We start from the raw sequence: 21,255 nt of genomic DNA on the forward strand, positions 1-21,255 counted from the left end.
CATTATTTGAATTCATTTTAATTACGAAATTGAAGTCAGGTTCATGATTCGATCATCACAGAATTTTGTTCTCATATTGTTTTTTGTATGAATTGCATATATTTAAAATAACTTAATAAATCTATTAAATTGCCATCTATTAAATATATATATACTATTAAATTATACATATATTTGCATGGTCACCATCCACCATGCATCAAATATTGTGGATAATGTCTCTCTAAATGTCACGATGTTGTCATTGTTATCTTCACATTCATTAAAAATTCATTATTCTGTTGTCATTTTGGAAATTGGTGACCTTTGTCCATGTGGATGCAAGGATCGCTCGTGTGCAATGGACTGTGTTATCACACTTTGAAAATGCCATGCTCACTACATCTCTTTGTCTCTTAACCTCTACACCTCACAGGCATCACTTGGTCTGTTGAAAAAAATTGTAAAAATAAATTATGCAGTGAAGTGCAAAGAATGTAAAACAAGCATTCGGGTGAACTCAGGACACAGATTGTGGGGGGCTGTGCTCTTGCTTTCATGAGTGATATGCCTTACAATTTTCACCTGGTGGATATGAACATATAGCACTTTTTTATATAGATATATAAAACACACTTTTCATTTAACCTGAACGAAACATGCCTTAAAATTTTGACCATGAAAATACATTAACTGTACATTTTAACATTAATTATTAATGTAACTATTCTTAATTAAGAAAAATATTAAAGCATTGTAATCCAAAGAATACAGAATTATAGCAACACCAAGGTCATGGGTTCAGTTCCCAGGTAATGAATAATGCAGATAAAATGTGTATCATGAAAGCAATGTAAGTTGCTTTGGATAAAATCTTTATATATTATAAGTATATAAATAAAGCTTTTATATTTGGCAAAATACATTTCTAAAAATACTCACAGGTCAAAACCTGAAAACAAACATGGCTTAAAATATGTCTAATAAAAATACATCATCTAAACATTTTAACTTTGATTATGGATTTAATTATTTTTTTAATTAAAACATTTTAAATAAAAATAATAAATCTGTAGCTCAAACAGGCACATCAAGATCATGCCTTCGATTCCTGATAAAGTGTGTATCTTGAATGCAATGTAAGTCCCTATTAAAGCAATGTAAATAAAACTTTCATTATTAATTTAATTATTTTTAATTAATAAAAATAATAAAGCATTTCACTATCTCAAATGAAATGAAATGTGAAACACTATTAAAATGTCTATCTTGAATGCATAAAAATGTAAATGTAAATAAAAAGATTGTAAATAAAAAGATTAACTGCAATGAATTTAATACATTGGAAAAAACAGTCAGACATCTTAATTAAATCACTTCATGTAAAGAGAAATCACTGATGTTCATAATGCAATATCCTGACATAAGTCGTATGGCAAATATGATTCATCGATTTCAATGAAGAAAGAGTGTTTCGTGTAACAGAATGCCCTTATAATTACACATTCACCTTTCCTGCTCATGCTTTTGTTACTGGAAAGGTCTCTGCCACTATCTTAGAGGGTTATCTGTGACTCCTGCTTGGGGGGGTTTGTGCAAGTGTGCCCCTCACCTCTTTATAAGCAGAAACAGGGGTCTGTGTAAAATCACAGAACTTCGCCATTAAACAGGCACCTGGTTCCAAACCAAAGGGAGCTCAGCAGGAAACAGCTTCTGAACATCAACAGCTGCTGTCATTGGAGATCTGCTCTCAGCATGATGTGGAAAACCACAGCGCTTGCAGTGTGTCTGCTGCTTGCTGGAGTACAGGCACTGGACGGCCCCTCGTATGGAGTCAAACTATGCGGCCGGGAGTTCATCCGCGCTGTCATCTTCACCTGCGGAGGCTCTCGGTGGAAACGCTCCTTGACAAACACAGGTTAGTTGTAGAGCAGGTTTAGTAAAACTTTACAATTTAAAGACAATATCAATAATAATAATAATAATAATAATAAAATAATTTTGGAACAATATTACAAATACACTGCAAGTTAAATATTTTGGATATACATATTTAATCTCTAACTATGTTGATTCATTTTAAAAATACAAGATTCATTTTAATACAGAAAAAAAATGCTGGATTTGAAATTTTTTGCAACCCAAAACATTTAAATACAGAATTCTAGGTTGTAACAATATTACAAACATGTAGATATACCTATTTAATCTGTATTTTTACTATGTTTTAAACTAGTAGATTTTACATTCAAACTTATGGACTAATGTCATGAAAATTCAAAATTTTGGACAAAAGTTCAATTTCTTTCTTTCATTCTTTTTTTAAAAGAAAAATATATACTTTTATTCGATAAAGACACGTTGAATTGCTCAAAGGTGACATTAAACACATTTTCATAATGTTATAAAAAAATACAACTTTTGACCTTTCTATTCATCAAAGAATCCTGAAAATATTTAGCAGCACGGCCATTTTCACCATTGACAGAAAGAATTATTTCAGAAAGGTCATGTGACTGGAGTAATGATCCTGAAAATTCTGCTTTGCATAACAAGCATTTTAAAAGACAGTTATTTTAAACCGTAATAATTTTTCACAATATTATTGTGTTTACTGTATTTTGAATGAATAAATGTAGCCTTGGTGAGCATAAAAAGACACAAATCTTGTCAATTCCAGTGGTTCATGATCAGAAAAAAAGTTCAAAACTAGTCAAAACTCTGATATCTTTCAAATTCATCAAAGCGTACAGACTTAATATATTCTTTAGGAGTTGTGCATAAATCATTATTGGAGTACGTTCCACAAGCAAAACACTAGTCTTTCTATTTCAAAATTCCATGTTTAATTCAATGTGTAACTTGCTATTTCTTTAATGAATTGTTAAAACTTAGAAAAAGAAGAGTTGAAAAGAGTTTCTTCACCAGAAATCATAGTGATTCATGTATAGTTTTACAACTATTACATGCAACAGCATCTCTTATTTCACAGATGAAATACTGGACTTATTCAGCTCGTATGACAGTAATGCTCCAGACAGTGCTGCACCATCCTCCCAGCATGCCCCTGACTCAAATCTTCCATCACTGGCACAAGGGGAACAGGAAGGCGGCTTGTTCAGCAGGCCAGCGCGCTCTCTCATTTCACAGGAGGTGCTTGAAGCGTTGCGTACCGTGGACAGAAAAGGACGTGATGTAGTGGTGGGACTGTCCAACGCCTGCTGCAAGTGGGGCTGCAGCAAAGGAGAAATCAGCTCCCTTTGCTGAGAGACTAACTGCTCTATAGCATGAGTGAATAAAAAGTGTGTGTGTGCTTCTCCTGTGCTGACTTTTTCAATCTCCATTCATATATTGTGCCTGAGACTTGTAAATGGTCTGCATTGAACTCCTATGCATCTTGCAGTTAATTTAACTAAAGATTTTAGAATGGTTGATGTTGTAAAGTCATGTTATTTTTTTGCATTCAATGCAGTGTGTTCACTTTTTAATCTTTATCTAGAGTAAATGAATAAAAATGATTATGCTAATGAATCAGTTTGTGCTCATTTGCATATTTAACCATATTAGCCATAACAATTTATGAAAACTTTTAATAATAATAATAATTATATATATATATATATATATATATATATATATATATATATATATATATATATATATATATATATATATATATATATATATATATATAGCTATTGATGTTTTAAATTAGAAAAATCCAAAATACAAGTTATTATTAGTATCTCATTAGTGTTGGCAGACGTCTGGATCCTTTTAGTGTCAGCTCCATTCAAAAGGAGAAAATAATTTGTTTCCTAAAGACCACTTGCTTGATGCAGGAGTTATGACTGATCATAAATTTGCCTATCAAATTTGCCAAACTGTACAGTAAAAAAGTAAAATCAAAATAAATAAGTCCTTTATGATTTATGCATCTGACTCAAAAAAAAACAAAAAAAAAGTTCAGTTAAGGTCAGGTCAATTCATTTAGAGGTTACAGTATGAAGCACATTTTTTTTTACTGTGGCAAAGCCAGCTGCAGTTCAAAAAAACACGGTCTAGTCAGCCGCGAATGAAATGAGTGTGCTCGTGAATTAGTATGATTATGATTCAGAAGCAACACAGAAAGAACGCGCTTTCAGATCGCCTTCACGTAGATGCCCAGAATAACTTCATATGTAGGTTGGCATATGATCTGAAATGTCCCATACAAGAACTGGCTATTTGTGTCTTTAACTTTATCTGACATTAGAGCTTTATATGCAGTGTAAAATGACAAATATCTTTAAACGCTGCAGTCAAATGATTTCACATGAGGTGTGTCGATATGGGGCATAACCTGTAAGAACTGAACATTGGGTTTCTAAGAGGTCTTTACAGCCTTCTAAAGTGTAGAATGTCCCATATCTGGAAAAAGTTGCAGTAAAAAGTTTTCATGTGAGGTAGGCTTTGTATATAGTATGGGACATCCCCTATAACAACTTATACCATTGTTTTATTCTATTTATGAAAAATGGGGTCTTTAGAGGGTGACATGGGAGTGAATTTTCAAATCTCTCTCGTCCCACTTCTGCAAAAAAAAAAAAAAAAAAAAAATTCCTGTCATGTCCCAATCCCACGGAAAAACTGGGGGAAAGTCCCGTCCCGTTTCAATCCCGGAAGAATGACTCCCGTTCCCTCACACTCCTGTGTTGTATTATTTTTGGCCAGAATATGTTAGTTACAACAACAACAAAAAAAAAATACAGTACAGATCATAGCATGCCCACTTTAGTTAAATAAAAATGTAAAATTTAGTTTTTTTTGTTGTTGTTGTTGTTGTTATTTTATTGAACTGAAAGCAATCTTAAACAATGCACATTGTGCACTGCACACACATTAAATTTAATGTAAATCATCCATGCTAACAAACACATTTTCTATTTTATTTATTTATTTTCATTTGAAAGTAGTCATTTCACTCTCTATAGATTTATTTTTCATACAGAAAGTTTAGAAGTTTCTTGCTCAAGTTCACATGACCCAGATGGCAGAAACCGCATCTTGTTTGCTTTAATTATTTTACAAAAGCACAACGTTTCATTGTTATTCTGAGTTATTCTGAGTAAAAATGTATTACTTTTATCTGTATGACCAAAAATGACGGAGTATTTTAAAAGCAAGTGAGAGCATCTGTCCTGCTGTGAGCGTTGCTGTGCAGTTTCCACACACACTTCAATAGCGCACATTTCTGTAGGTTAACATTAGATTGAGCGGCCATGTAAAGTTGTTACCACATACATATTTTAGATGAAAATCTATATTTGAGGTCTATGAAAGATAGGTGGACTTTTGGATGTCCTCCCCGATGTATTACCACATAGACAAACCGTTAACGATCTGTCTGTCACGCATAGGTCATTCACTTAACCAGCCACACCAAAGCAAAGAGACAGGGCAAGTAGAATTCAGAATTAGAATTCAGAATTAGAATTCAGAGTTCAGAATTAAAATATAAGCGAACAGTTTCATTTATTTAACAGGTAGGCTATGTTTGTGTATAAGTTGGGGGTCAAAGTGTTATTACGATTCCCGGACCAGCCCACTCCCGCTGACATTTTTTACATTTTTCTATTTTACTTAGCAGAAGTAAAAGTGGAAACATGACATCTTGTTATATTATCTCTCTATTCTGAGCGTCTACATGAAGGCGACCTGAAAGCGTGTTCTTTCTGTGTTGCTCCTGAATCATAATCATACTAGTACGAGAGCACACTCATTTCAATCTCCGCTGCCAGGCCTCGTTTTTCTGAACTGCGGCTTGCTTGACCACAGCCTGATCATCCTTGATTATTCAGGTGGCCTAAACCCACAGAAACTAAGGGCTCCATCGCTTGTCTACTTGCAGGACATAGGCTATTTCCTGTATTTGTTCATGTGAGTGTGAAGACCATAATTTATAATAATTTATATATATATATATATATATATATATATATATATATATATATATATATATATATATATATATATATACACACACACACACATAAGGCCTATATGCTTTGAAGTCTAGATGTCTGTTCATTAGTCTCTATAACAGCAGATGACACAGTTTAGTAATTATGGGGCATCTTAAAGCACTTAATTAATTTCTGTTGCGTGCACTCGCTTTCAAGGGGCCAAACCCTCACGTGTAGGTATTTGGACAAGCCCTGGATGTCAGTTTCAGTTTCCCCTGAAGTTCATTGCGCTAAGGAACTTGCTGAGTGCCTTTGACCTGATTGGTCAACTGTCTTTGCGTAGGTGACGTATGGGCGGAGGCTTTCAATGCGCGTACTCAGACGTGTGAACTTCTCCCTGTTTACGCGTAAGGCGACTTAATGCTTGTCTTCTGAAGAGGTTTGAGAACGGTGTCTGCAACTTAATCGACGGAAATTAAACTTATAATTATAACATACAGGAAACCAAAAGGAACAAGATCACAAGAAACAGAAAATGCTCGTTCCAGGATGCAGAGAGCGATGTTACTATTTTTAATTGCCTCGTGGAAATAAGACTGACGACAAGTGGGGAAAACGCCGGAGAGCCTTATTGTGCGTCTCGCGGGACAGCGATGTCACGGTGGAGCGAAACAAACAAATGCCTGATCGTGGAATTCCCTTGATTGTGTGATTACTCGGTTAACGGGACGTTGCGTCACACTGGACTTTTTGCGTGCTCGAATGCCTCGAGCGATGGCATGGCAGAATGTAAAAGTGCATTTTGTCACTATACTTTACTTGTGGATATGTTCTCAAGGTGGGCAACAGTGTTTCGTGCTCAATGTTTCATTCTGCCATATAGATATAAGTAACAATATATAAATATATTGTTATTTGTGAAATAAAGTGCTTTGTTTCGTAATTTAAAACCTAAAAACGTAAGTTTTGAGTTTGATTTTATGAAAAAAATCCATATATAAAGCAAAATGAATCAGAAAAGAAAAGTTCCATCAGCATTTGTTGGCAGATGCCACTAAGTTTGCAATCTATTGCAACATTATTATTCATCAAGAGTTCAAATACTTTTTGGGTCACTTTATATTGAGACAAAGTAGTGTTTTTGTTCTGCATTAAACAATACAGCAGATATTCACAGGACAGACCATTGAATTCATGTTCAACTTTGTCTTTGTCAAGTTCCGTTGCCTCAACTTGTTCTTCTTGTGTTTTCTAGTCTTTTTTATTTGTTTAGTCTCCTCTGAAGTGGCTGTAAACTGCTTGTGGGATAAAGCTGCTCCTGTGGGCCACAATGTGTCTGTTCTGTGCCACACCAGTACACGGGGAAGAGCTAACAGTTGTGGTCTCTGCCAGCTCTATGTTATCAAACTTGACCACAGACATCAGTTTCTGAGCACATGTGCCAGTACCGAAGAAACCTTCAACTTTTCCATCGCAGCAGAACACAGAGAGCATATTCGCTGCATGTGTAAAGGGAATACATCAGAGACGTGCAGCGTTACAGTAAGAGGAGGCTGTGAGTATGACAGAATTGACTGTTTATCTCTGATGGTCTCATTACTAGCTCTGGGAATGTTTTCTGCGCACACCGGTCCTAGAAGGGAGTCGTTTACAAGAAAAACAAATTAAATACAGCATTTGGGTATTCATAAACAGATGTTTTCCACCGGGATCACACACAACACCACGCACGTTTTAAATGGAAGAATTACTATAAGGGGTTTAATGAAAATACAATATGCATATTTTGTTTCTAAGCCTTCTGGGATTGCTTGCTCTGTTTGATTCTATTATAAGCGCACAGGTCTGGGTAGTAACGGATTATATAATATCATCTGGATTATTTAATCAGATTCCAAAAATTAAATACTTCCAATAACAAAAGTTCTAAAATTAGAATATTCACAAAGCAGTAAATTATTCCTACAACATTAGTATTTTTATAGTAAAGAGCTAGTTCACCCAAAAATGTAAATTCTGTCATCAATTCCTCACCCTCATGTCGTTACAAACCCGTAGAACCTTCGTTCAAACCTTCAAAAAAGATTAAGATTTTTTGCGTGGTTTATTGTCTTAAAGCTCTCGGAATTCATCAAAAATATCTTAATTTGTGTTCTGAAGATGAACGAAGGTTTTACGGGTTTGGAACGAAATGAGGGTGAGGAATTAATTAACATTTTTGGGTGAACTTTACCTTTAATATAGTACAACATCATCCCATTCAGATCAATGTTAGATCAGAAGTAATCAAAAAGTAGTCTGACTATATCTTCTAAAATGTGTATTGGAATAGATTATGTCACCAACTACAATTTTATGATGTAATCTGTGTTCAGAAATGGACTACAGTAGGCTTTAGTCCGTGTTAGACACCCTATTAAATTTATGACGGATGAAAACGAGGCTGTGAAGGATAGAGTTGCAGTCACAAGATCATGCGATGTTTCACAACTCACAACTTCCAAAACTATTTTAATGAAGTTTTTGACTAATAAAACCTTCAATCGGAAAGGCATTTCATCAGTGTTTTGCTGAACACATTATACTTCTGTCACTCATAGCCTTTTTTCCCATTCCTGTAAAAAATTAAACATGGTGCTACCCTGACTAAGGTCCATTTGTAAGTGACCCACCCATGCATTACTGAAAGTTGTGTTGCTGTAGCTCAAACAGCATGGACTGATTCCCAGTGAATACATGCATTGATAAGATGAATGCAGTGCAAGTCATTTTGAATAGAAGCATCTGCTGAATATGTAACTGTTCATGATTTTATTTGGTAAGAGACCTTAATTAGTTTGAACCTGAACATTCTTTAAGAAATGCTGGTGTGTTGAGATATTGTCCAAAATTAGACGAGGAGGGGAAGTGTGCGGCAGTCTGCTGGCTTTTTTTTGCGGATTTCCCCACATGACTTCCTGTTTTCTCAGTATGAAAGGCAATGGTGCTCTTGCAGCACACTTTGTTGTTTGGAATGGTTATTTCTTCTCCCTTCAACTTCTTTTGTTTGGTTTCCCTCCAGAATGTTTGACATCTTTCCATCTTTTACAGATCCACCATCTCCCCCATCTCGCCCTGATTGTGCCATTGAAGACATGGAAGAAGAAGACATTTACTGCTCTTGGACTAAATCCAATGAGCCATTGATTCCAACTGTTTACACCCTTCACTGGGAAGTTTATGATGGGTGTGTTTTCTTACAAGCACCACCATTGCATTAAATATGGACATATGAGAGCATCTGACATGTTTTTGTGTGTGTGTGTGTGTGTGTGTGTGTGTATTTATATACAGGATTAAGTCTGTGGAGAGCAGTAGTGAGAGTGCAGTCATAAACCGGCTTGATTATATGAAAGAAACTGACACTACAGCATGGGTCACTGCCAAAAACATCCTAGGTTCTGAACAGTCTGAAAAGTCTTACTTCAACACGGGAAGAATCGGTTAGTCATGTTTACTCTGTTGTAAACCATTGCTTGCTTTCTTTATACCATGCACAGTTTTGTCACAATTTATTGGCTCTAATAAAAGCATTGTACAGTATTCAGTATAGATACAATTCTGATGATTATTACTATGAATAAGTGTAAAAAAAGTGTGCATCACCTCCAGAGTCTCTCATATTCATCTCCCTAGATATATACAAGCGCTGCGATTTTTTGTTTTGTTATATTTTTAAAGAAATTACTACTTTTATTCCGCAAGGATCCAGTAAATTTTTCATATTTTAAATAAATACTGTGCTTTCTTGAAGTGTTGTCACGATACCAAAATTATTTTTTCGATACCGATACCTATTCAAGAAATGGAATACTTTTCCTGAAAAGGGAAGATACACTCTCAAATATCATTGATTTGCTTTATTTTAAAACCGGGACCACATTCTAATCATATAACACACTAATAAATGAACATATGAACAGCAGATATATTAAACATTTGAACAAAATATGAAATATCAAAATATAAAAAATAAATTAGAGCAATGACATTCAAGGTAAAGAAAGAATAAATTTAGCAGCATTATCTCAGTTATCATGAGAAACATAAGAGTAATAAATGTATCTTGATTCTGAACTTTGAATAAAAATATGAACCGCGACTATATTAAACAATGTTTCTGAACTCAGAAGATTAAATGTCAAAATATAAATAATATCAATTTAAGCAATGGCATTCAAGTAAAAAAAAAATGAATAAACAAGTTAATAAAATTTAGCAGCAATATCTCAGATATTGTAACTTATTCTGTCAGTTGTGCAACCTTTTCTTTCAGAGGAGAAAACTCAGCCAGTGAGCTTTAATGAGCGTCATCTTTTTCTACCAGTCGTGGACCGGCGGCCACAGTATCACTTGTGCTCCCGCATGCAGCCTAGTGATGCGCGGGTCGGGTTTTTTTCCAACCCGCGGGTCCCGCTTTTATGAAATTATTTGGCCCGCCCCAGCCCGCAAATAAAGTAAAATGACTTCACCCACCCCGACCCGTGCATCGGGGACATCGCGGAAGACACGTTGCTATTAGACTCATATTTCTTCTCCACAGCATTCCCTCCACAGCAGCGCGCGATCTCGGCGCTATTAGCAGCGCATGCGCAGCTCGTGAACAGCCCTGTGAACTGTTTCATCCTGTCAAAGAGTTACTCAAGATGTGACGGAGCATGTGATTTTTTGAATGTAATGAACGAATCCGCCCTTCACTGAACGAGATCGAGAGATCTTCTCATTCGTGAACGAGTTAAAGGAACTGATACATCTTCATTCGTAAATGAAATGATTGAGAGTATACCGGGTCAGTGAGCCAAGGATGTAAATCTCGATCAGCAATCAGCAGATACAAAGCGCAGTTATATGTGCTGTGCAGATACGCTCGTTTTCATATTTCGCATACAGAACATAACTCCAAGTTTAATCCCCGATTAATGTGAATATTATATATGAACTGTCTGACCAAACAATGAAAATGTTAATTATGTTAATTATTTAAACTATTTAATTCGATTATGCACACATTTTAGTAAAGCCAAATCAGTTTAGTAAAGCCACTAATGCAGCCATCTCGCTGTAGTGTTTTTTGCTGCTGCTTGCGTGAGGAGTAAAAACACAGCCGTCCATAGGGAGGCACTAGAAGCGTGCGTTGTACACACCAACATGAAATACGTCACTTACAAATCTGGAACGCAGTCATTCTTTGAAGTATCGATACTAATAAATTTAGAAATCGTGACGTTTTAATTTCTGAGAATCGCGGTACTTTTGAAGTATCGGTGCACCGTGCAACACTACTTTCTTGTCAACAGAATCTTTAAAAAAAAGTTAGCATTGTTTTCTCAAAATATTAAGCAGGACATCTGTTTTCAGCATTGATAATAATAATAAATGTGTTTTTAGCATCAAATCAGCATATTAGAATGATTTCTGAAGGAGTGGAGTAATGATAATAATGCTTTAAACATTCAGCTTAGTCATCACATGAATACATTACTTTTTAAAATGTTAAAATATATATTTTTATAATTGTGATTTATTTTTCAAAAATAACAGTACTTCTCTCTTTTTACTGTATTACACAAAAGACATATTTTAAAAGTCCCAAGGAAGTGTTCTATAAAGCAAAAACTGTAAGTTAACCTTGTGCTAGCTTTTAATCTTTTCCCTATTTTTTTCATAGGCCGGCCAAATCCCCCAAAATATCTAACCCTCGCCTCTGAATCAATAGAACTCATCTGGGACATGGAGTGTGACAGAGTGGGCCACTTGGACGTGAGCTGTCAAGTGCAGTACCGTGCACACAATCACATGCTGGACTGGACTGAGGTGAGCGGAGAAATAGAGACTGATTTGACTCCATTCTGATTTGGAAGAGTAGTTCAACATTTTCCTTTAAGCTTTGGTTTTACTTGCTTCAGGGGTGCAGCTCTGGACGATTTTAATTCATGCGCACTCAACTGAGTTTCTGTAATGAAGGAAATCCATCTGTATGATGGGAGGTGTTCTAAAAGTAAAGTATAATGAAAATATAATCACATCCATTAAAAAAGTATGTTGATTAAAATATAGATATTTGGGATTTGATACTCAGTATTGGATTGTTCAAATAAAAAGGAAATTGTAAACCAGGTCAGCTTTTATTTTGCCATTACCATAAAAAATGCAATCAAATATATTGCCAGAAATGAAGCACATTGTGTCTCTGTTGAATTCGTATTGTGCAGGTGGATGATTGCCAGTTCAGTTTTGTGTTGGAGGATCCCCAGCCATTCACACAGTACAGTTTTCGTGTTCGCTGCCACTGTGGATATGAAGAGAAAGTCATGAGTAACTGGAGTTCAGTGTTTTCAGTCAGAACGCCCCCTGCAGGTCAGAGAAAGACCCCTTGTTGCATTAATTGAAGACATTGGTGTACTCATTTATTGCTGTGTTATTGTTTTATTGTAGATGGTCATGATGCACATTCACTCAACAGTAGAATATGGATGTGAATGTCAGTCGTGTTTTAGAGTCCTAAGTAGAAAAGCAATTCAGATTTGAACAAGAGCCACCACCATGTTCTGTATCCAGAATGACTTCCTGTAATGTTTTGAGTCTCTCACACTCACAGAGGCTGCAATTATTAGGTCAAAAATACAGTAACAACAACGAAATGTTATTAAAATTTAAAATGAGCCTTTTCTAATTTAAAATGTAATTTATTTAGTACTTTTATTTAGCACCCTTTATTCATTTATAATTTCTTTCATTCCTTTTTTTCTAAATATCGTGCCACAGAACGAGATCAGTGATGGTGACTCTGTGTCTGTAATATTCTCTCTCTTCAGCACCGGTTGGACATCTGGATGTTTGGAGTGACTGTGCCCCCAATTCTGACGAGACTGTCTGTAACGTCTATTGGAAGGTAGGGTAGGGCTGGGCGATGTATCGAATATTAGCGATAATATCGAAATCATTTTGATGACGATGTAAAATTTGAAAATATCGGGAATATCAAATATTTTAAATTCAAGCACACTTTCCCAAAAGAACGCGCCGAACGTTCTAAAAAGGAACATGTAACTGCAGACTGCTCTACACACCTCTACTACGAGAGCTTTCATAAGAGCGGTTGCCAGATAACAAGAGTTTAAATCCATGAATCAGAGCTTCAGTTTTACAAGGATACATTTTCTGCGCACATGCTCACTCCTCATTGCGGAAACACCACAAATGATGATCTGAAAACTCTAACAAGCTGGAGTTTAGCAGCTAATGAAAGCGTCATTCAGCCGGTCTGTGTTCTGTCATGAGATCTCGACTGTATTGTTTGCCATTGTGATCGCTGAATAAATGCACATACTCGACCACTGATGTTTGAATAGAGAAACCGAGACTATGGGCGATCGGAATTACTATTAGGGTTTTTCACTGTTATATTCACCAGTTTTCATAATATAGACAAAGAGAGTGCAAAAGTCTTTGATATATATATATATATATATATATATATATGACAGTTGACAGACTTGTGTTCTTAACTAAAAACCTTTAAAAAAATAAATAAATAATAAAATATTTATCCCAGTTTAGTTATTTCTTCCAGTTGCATAGTGTAAATTGTGAATTGCATGCACTAAAGAAGTTGACAGAATGTACTTTCTGTACTTGTTTTACACTACTTCAGTTACATATGTGTTCATTTAATCAAAAGCAGTAAGTTATCACTTAGTCTAGATTTTTTTTTTACTGCTTAAATTAGCTGTTCAGTCTATTTTTTTTTTCAATTGGCAAAAGAAAATCATGTTTTTTTTTATCATATAAATGCAAATGCAAACATATTGAGATATATATCAAATATCATAAAAATTTTGACAATATTGAGATAATGCATCAGTCTAATTGGTTCTTCTTTTGTGGGTCAGTCATGATTCAGCAGATCATCAACATTTGATTGTCTTTCACTGTGTCTCAGGAAATGCCCCTGTCTCAAGCTAGAGGGGATGTTATCAACTATATTGTAACTCTGAAGCTTAAAAATGGCACGGAGTTCAAGCAGGTCTCCAGGCAACGAAGAAACACTGAAAGTCAGCAGCTCGCTGACCAGAGCTGCCGGCAGCTCAGACACTTCCCGCTCAAGCCAGGTGTTATTGAAGTTTTTGTGTCAGCCAACACATCAGCTGGCACATCGGACCCCACGTACATGCTGTTTGCTGAGAGGGGTAAGTCTATGCAATATTCTGATGAAATATTAATAGTAATTAGCATTTTATAACAGCATATAATGCGTGGCTTTGATGATATTTATCATATTCATGCCCTGTAGGACAGAGGACGCCTGAGGTGAATCTAAGTGTAATAGGTGAGAGCCAGCAGCTGCGGGTCTCATGGTCCATACACCCACAGTTCTCTGAGAGAGTCCTGGAGTATGTGGTCCAGCACGTGTCTGTAGTACCTCACTCACCGTGCCTGAACTGGGTCAGAGTAAACCGAACCCAGAGATCTGTCACACTCACAGGTGTGTGTGTGTGTGTGTGTGTGTGTGTGAGAGAGAGAGAGAGAGAGAGAGAGAGAGAGAGAAAGAAAGCTGTAGTTTGTTCTGATGCTGATAGTGATTTTGTGTTTGTCATCATCCACAGGTGACTTCTGGAACTACACGGCTTATAATGTGTCACTGTTTGCAGTCTTCAACAACCACAGCACTTTCCTCAAGTCAGCGATTGCATACACACTTGAAGGAGGTATGACATCTCTTAAAGAGACAGTTCACCCAAAAATGTGACCCTGGACCACATAAAACAGTCATGAGGGTCAGTTTTTTAAAATGCGATTTATACATCACCTGAAAGCTGAATAAGCTTTTCATTGAATTGTTTGTTAGGATAGGACAATATTTGGCCAAGATACAACTATTTCAAAATCTGGAATATAAAATTGTCCAAATGAAATCCTTAGCAATGCATATTACTTATCAAAATTAAGTTTGGATATATTTACGGTAGGAAATTTACACAATTTCTTCATGGAACATGATCTTAAAAGATTTTTGGATATTAAATAGAAAATCTGTAATTTTGACCCATACAATGAGTATTTGGACTTGGACTATCCAACCCCCTTACTCAAGATGAATGTGAAAATATATTTTAATTATGAAATATAATAGTTTATTTAAAATATATAGTTGCCAAATGCATAGGCTTTCTAGCAGTAATATGATGCTACTATAGCAACAATTTTGGACGGTCCATTTCACAAAGACACATTTTAATTGTTACTCTGACGCACAAACTTCCCGTGCAAGCGGTTCAACTGAGAATGCAGCACTACTAAATAAGCACAAGGTATGATGAAATAATTTTTATGTTTGATAGAGGGATAGATTATAGTTATATGTTTCGCTGTATTGTTATATTTTGTTGCTGTTCAAGTGGTTCTAACTTAAAATTATGCATCTGTTAAATTTGTCGCAATTAATGTGTTATTGTCAGGGAATCACTCGCAACAATGAGCTTGTGTTTCATTGTAAAGCAGGCACAATTAAGTATTTCTGATGGTTGTGGTGGTATCACGTTGTCCATATTTGTGGTAAACCTGCTGCCTTATTTTCTGGATGTCAGATTTCCAAACTTGGTGGCTATGCGATTTTGTCTGGGCAGCTGTGGCCTAATGGTTAGAGACTTGGACTAGTTACCTGAAGGTCGCCGGTTTGAGTCTCTGTGCTGGCAGGAGTTGTAGTTGGGAGGGAGTGAATGAACAGTGCTCTCTTTCTACCCTCAACACCCTTGAGCAAGGCACTGAACCCCCAGTTGCTCCCCGGGCGCTGGTTCTATAGCTGCCCTCTGCTCCGGGTGTGTGTTCATGGTGTGTTCACTTCTCACTGCTGTGTGTGTGCACTTGGATGGGTTAAATGCAGATCACCAATATTGAGTATGGGTTACCATACTTGGCAAAATGTGACTTTCACTTCACTTTTCACTTTTGTTTTATTCAATACTCTGCCATCTTTATTTGCAAAGTATAGTAGGGTCTTTCACTCGCATTTTTCATTCCACTGCTGTACTTTTCCATTGTAGCCTATTTCAATGTAAACATGCAACTCAACGTCTTTGAATGCTTCGCTTGAACAAACCTGCGTGATCATAGCAACCCGGGATTGTCAGAGATAGATTAAACATTTTTATTAACATTAAACATTTAATTTAATATTTGTATATTATTATTACTATTACATTAACTTATTAGGGATATATTTTTATATTTATTGTTATTTCCACTTTCTCTTTTTTTGTGTATCGCTTTACCTAGTTAACTTTTTGTATAATTATGCTAGTATTTGCTAGCCTACCATATATTTTGCAAATAAACGCCTGACAGTTCTACCAATAAAGTTTTGACTTTATGATTGTATTTATGCCCATGTGAGATGATAAATGAATGTGATGTGTTTTCATTTACAACTGAAACTATGTGAATGATTAATTCCTCAACGAAACACTATAGTATTTATAATTATGGTCTATGAATTAGCCAAAATGAAATATGTTGCATTTAAACTGAATTCCAGCAAAAATTCCAGTCAGCATAGTCAAAGCTTGATTGGCATCTCGAGCATTTACATAACGTTAAAAAAAGAGATCAAAAAGGGGAAAATGAATATAATATTAGGCTAATCATAATAATAATATATACAAATATTAATGGGGGAAAACATTCAGTTAATGGACTTACAAGACTGTGGGATGGATAAATATGCTTTCTTGTTTTATTATTTTACATTATGCACTTTTTGTAACATTTATTCATGATAAACTTCAATTGAATGTTGATTATCGCACGTAATGAAGTCCGGTGACCAAGGCATATGGTTAATATAATAATTTAATTATATTATTATTTCTATTATTTCTGATATAATAATTTTTAATTCAAAATTACATTTTTAATGAATCAATCTCTGATAACCCCGGGTTGCTGTGATCACGCAGGTTTGTTTACGCATAAAACTCGTGGCCACAAGAAAAATGTCATTCCCTCATCATATCATCTCAAGGCCACAACATAAGGATGTCTTACCTCGACAAAATGATCTTGTGGCCATGACATAATATCAAGTTCCCACGAGTTAATATGACGTTCCCTCAAAATAATATCTTGTGGCCGTGACATAATATCACGTTCCCATGAGTTATTATGTTGTGGCCACAACAAAACCTAATGTCAGCTCCTGGGCACTGTAGTCTTGCGACGTGAATGGGCCACAAAAGGTTTTTGGTTTTTTTGTTTGTTCGTCTTTTTTTTTACTTTGTGCTATGTCATTGCCCCCTTCCATCACCTCAGTGCTGGGCTGGCGCTTTAACGATGTCCTTACTACATTTCTGGACCTTGATCGTGGTAGTTACATTGCTGTCTATGGGAGGGTCAGAGAGCTCTCAGAATTCATCAAAAATATATTAATTTGTGTTCTGACGAAGAACAGAAGTCTTATGGGTTTGGAAAGACAAAGGGGTGAGTAATTAATGAAAATTTTCTTTTTTGGGTGAACTTTTCCTTTAATTTGATGTAACTACATGAATACTTTTTGTGTGCAAAGAAAACCAAAATAACAACTGTATTGAACAAATTCTTCTGTTATCCCTTCCCTTACGGGTTTGGAATGATGTGAGCGTGTGTAATTAATGACAGAAGTTTCATTGTTGGGTAAACTATCCCTTTAAATCACTGAATACACTTTTATTTCAAAGACAATAGACCCAAATCTACATGACAACATTTAAAATTGAGCTTCTCCTGAGAGCCAAAATACAGCAAAATTTAACAGATGTTATTACCATGAATTTATACTTGCACCTCTTTACAGGTTACATCGTGTATCTTATTTGTTAAAAATGCATCCATTGTAAAAGTATATTGCATTGTCGATAATTGTCTTATATATTGCAACACATTTAATTAAAAACATTGTAGTGCATTCCATTTTCTAACTTTGAACTTGTTTTAGGGCACAAAGTACTTGGCTAGTAAATGTGATATCCTGTTATCAGATGTTCTAGTCATATAGCCTTCATGTTTGGATCATCTCTTCATCTTCCCTTCTAGTTCCTCCTAAAGTCTCTCAAATCCACGTGAAGAACATCTCTCAGTCCTCTGCCACTTTGATATGGAGCCCCATCCCTGTACATGAGAGCAACGGTGTCATCCTGCATTACTTAGTGGGCATCAAAGAAACAGGTATGCCATCACAGGAATGAATGATTTTAAAATATATTCAAATGGAAAACTGTTATTTAAAATTGTAATAATATATTGCTGCTTTTACTGTTTTTTTTTTGTTTTTTTTTGAGCAGATTGTACTGACCCCATACTTTGATTAGTAGTGTATATCTGTGTCCTTTGGCCTATGTAACAGGGTCTAATATAAGCAGTATCAGAACTAGTATGCAGTTGTCAGAACTGGAGCCGGCCCAGCAGTACCAGGTCTGGGTGAGTGCTGTGAGCACTGCTGGTGAAGGCGCCAGGAGCTTCACCACTTTCTCCACTGATGAAAAATCCAGTAAGTATGAGACGATGAGCGGTTTCTTTCTTCCTTAGTATTGTGGATTATATATCTAATGCAAAACCCAAAGACATCTTTGTTTTGCATACAGTATGTAGATCACATATTCAGCTTTAGGTAGTAAACCAATGGTTTCTATTCATCTCATCTCCTAGGTAATGTTACCCTGTTGGTTGTATTCATGGCATTGGTGTTCCTGGTTTTATTACTTTGTGTTATTGTGTTGGTGTAAGTATTACCTTTCTTCATAATTCCATCTATATGGCCAAAAGTACATGGACATCCCCTTGTAAGGGCTGATTCACACAGAAATATATAAATACGCCCTAGACATCTTTTGCAGCATCTCTAAAAATGCAGTGCTCATCTTAAAATAAGTTCAGCGCTTCAAGTTCAACTTGTCTCAAGCATTTCTTTCACCATTCACTTTCAGTGTCTCATGTTTTTCGAAGGTGTCAGATTTGACAAAAAAAAAGCCACCTAGTTTTATATATGCAGATATATAAAGGGACAAAATGTTGGGATCCACAATAGTTGTGGTATACATATGCTTTTGGACCTGTTGTGTATCATTTCCATTACATTCAGCATATTTTGAACTATGCTCTGCTTTTCAGCAGTGGCATCACTGGCAGTTTAAACAGTAAATTTGACATTTTGTGATAAATTAATATCTCCTCTCTAGGTACCAACCAACCTGGTGTTTTGTGAAGATCCCAGATCCAATTAACAGTAAAGCATTTAAGCATATGAACTTTCAGGTGAGAATCTAAAGTCTTTTGAGTGTTCCAGATGAAAGAGACGTCACACTTACAAAAACAGAACCATATCCATTCATGTCTTGGCTTTTCTTCTAGCATGCATGGCCACGGCTCTATTATCCTTCTGAACTGAATATCAAGATCTCTGAGCTGGAGATCGTGGAGAAGCTGGATCGCGACACACCTACTCCTCCATCAGAGACTGAACTGGAGAAGGTTTTAATCGATGTGGAACTCCAACATTTTCAGCTGCCAAATAGACTGGGCAGGACAAATGAAGGTGGAGATGAGCCCGAGGAAGAGCCTGAGGAATCAAACAGAGGAAGCATTTTAAAGCATGGCAGCTGGGCAAAGGAGTACAGCGAGATGGTCGACACTGATGAAGAGAAGGATGGCGGTGATGAGGAAGAGTGGTGGGACCAGCAATTTGTCTCGGACTATGAAAGACATTTTTTGCCTTCTATTGAGGTGAATTAACTTTTCATACCTCAGGATTTTTCATCTGTACTGTAGTGCCTTAAGTGACACAATCAGAAAGTGTTTGTCCCAAGTGTTTTACTGAAGAACAAAATTGTGCTTTTTAATCAGACACTGAAAAGAGTATTAAGAAAGTGTTATTAATGAAATGTATCCGTGAGAGAGGTCTTGCACAACTATGCACTGATTTTTACATTAACAGTCTTCTACACTAGCCACAACATTTAAAGTTGACAGATATTTTTTGCACCACTAGCATCGTCAAGTGGAATAAGGACTATACATGTTTCTGGAATACTCTTCCCTTTTGCCATTGGTCAGATGTTCCTGCCTCAAACTAAACTCAAGCTATAAGTTGAGCTAATGTTAAGCGGGTCCAAGTGCTCAGATAAACAACAAAGTCTTGATAGATGTGGTTAACACTTTTCAGGGAATTCAACCTACGAATGTCTTCTAGTTATTTCTGCACATTAAACCTTGTATTCTAACTTGGAAAACATTGCACGTGACACAAATAAGATGTTAGTACTAGTAGAGACACAGCACACAACTGAATGTAAAAAAATCTTGTTTTTGTACATAATAAATATTTTTTATATATATGAATATGCTTCTTATTTTTGGCTATCATAGATATAAGTGTATTTCAAGTTTTGCAGTGATTTGTATGGCAAATTATGTAGAATTGGTAGGTGAACATAGGACTAGTCACAAGTAGTAGTCTTTGGTGTAGTTTACCCATTTTATGAAAGCCTTGTTATGCAAAAAAACAAGACAAATAATTTATTGTAACTGATTTTTAAATTGATTTTTAAATTTTGAATTGTTTTTTTTATTTTATTTTTTTTTTTATACAGGCTTCCATTCCATAAAGATATTTTAAGCTGCCCCAGTCAGACTTCTGGAATGTCAGCACAGTCGACCCATATATATATATAATATATAAAAAATATAGTACCATTCAAACGTTTGGGGTTTTTTTTTTAAATAAAAGTCTCTGCTCATCAAGGCTGCATATTTGTTCAAAAACACTTTGAAATATCATTACAGTTTGAAGTAACTCCTATACATTTCACAAAAAATATACTGCAATATAAAGCTGAATTTTCAGTATCATTACCCCAGTCTTCGCCGTCACATTATCCTTCTGAAATAATAATTTGCTGCTGAATAAACACTTCTTATTATCAATGATGAAAACTGGTTGTGCTGTTTAATAGTTTGGAATGGAAATCAGTCGTTACTTTTTTTCAAGATTCTTTGGTGAATTGAAAAGAACAGCATTTATTTGAAACAGAAGTCCCAACTAACATTATAAATGCCTTTAATGTTGTAGTAGACATAGCTGATTCAGCTGGCTTTCATATTATAAGCGTCTCTGGAATTTTCTGTAATCAGGTGACTGGTTGTATGTTCAGAACCTGATTTACTGTGCTACAAAATAGCACTCATCATCTACTGTTCACGACAGAGACAGACATATGAATAGACACATACATATCTATAAAAAATGCATAGGCTATAATATCCA

The 21,255-nt window shown here is 35.7% G+C and overlaps 2 protein-coding genes across 2 annotated transcripts; both read left to right on the top strand.

The window, feature by feature from the left end:
• Positions 1-1,388: 1,388 nt before the first annotated feature.
• Positions 1,389-3,417, top strand: LOC132111299 (relaxin-3-like). Its single transcript, XM_059518515.1, has 2 exons — positions 1,389-1,897; positions 2,972-3,417. The coding sequence occupies exons 1-2, from the start codon at positions 1,735-1,737 to the stop codon at positions 3,244-3,246; spliced, it is 438 nt and encodes a 145-aa protein (XP_059374498.1). The 5' UTR covers positions 1,389-1,734; the 3' UTR covers positions 3,247-3,417.
• A 2,893-nt stretch (positions 3,418-6,310) lies between these two features.
• On the top strand, positions 6,311-20,320 carry LOC132141831 (interleukin-12 receptor subunit beta-2-like). Its single transcript, XM_059551498.1, has 15 exons — positions 6,311-6,762; positions 7,180-7,479; positions 9,015-9,150; positions 9,258-9,406; positions 11,632-11,777; positions 12,176-12,320; positions 12,779-12,855; positions 13,906-14,152; positions 14,257-14,448; positions 14,570-14,671; positions 18,030-18,161; positions 18,340-18,483; positions 18,642-18,714; positions 19,172-19,247; positions 19,344-20,320. Exons 1-15 carry the CDS (start codon positions 6,687-6,689, stop codon positions 19,722-19,724), a joined length of 2,376 nt encoding a protein of 791 aa, XP_059407481.1. The 5' UTR covers positions 6,311-6,686; the 3' UTR covers positions 19,725-20,320.
• The last annotated feature ends 935 nt before the right edge of the window (positions 20,321-21,255 follow it).

This window comes from Carassius carassius, chromosome 1 (genome assembly GCF_963082965.1).
Source record: "Carassius carassius chromosome 1, fCarCar2.1, whole genome shotgun sequence".
NCBI classification, from domain to species: Eukaryota; Metazoa; Chordata; class Actinopteri; order Cypriniformes; family Cyprinidae; genus Carassius; species Carassius carassius.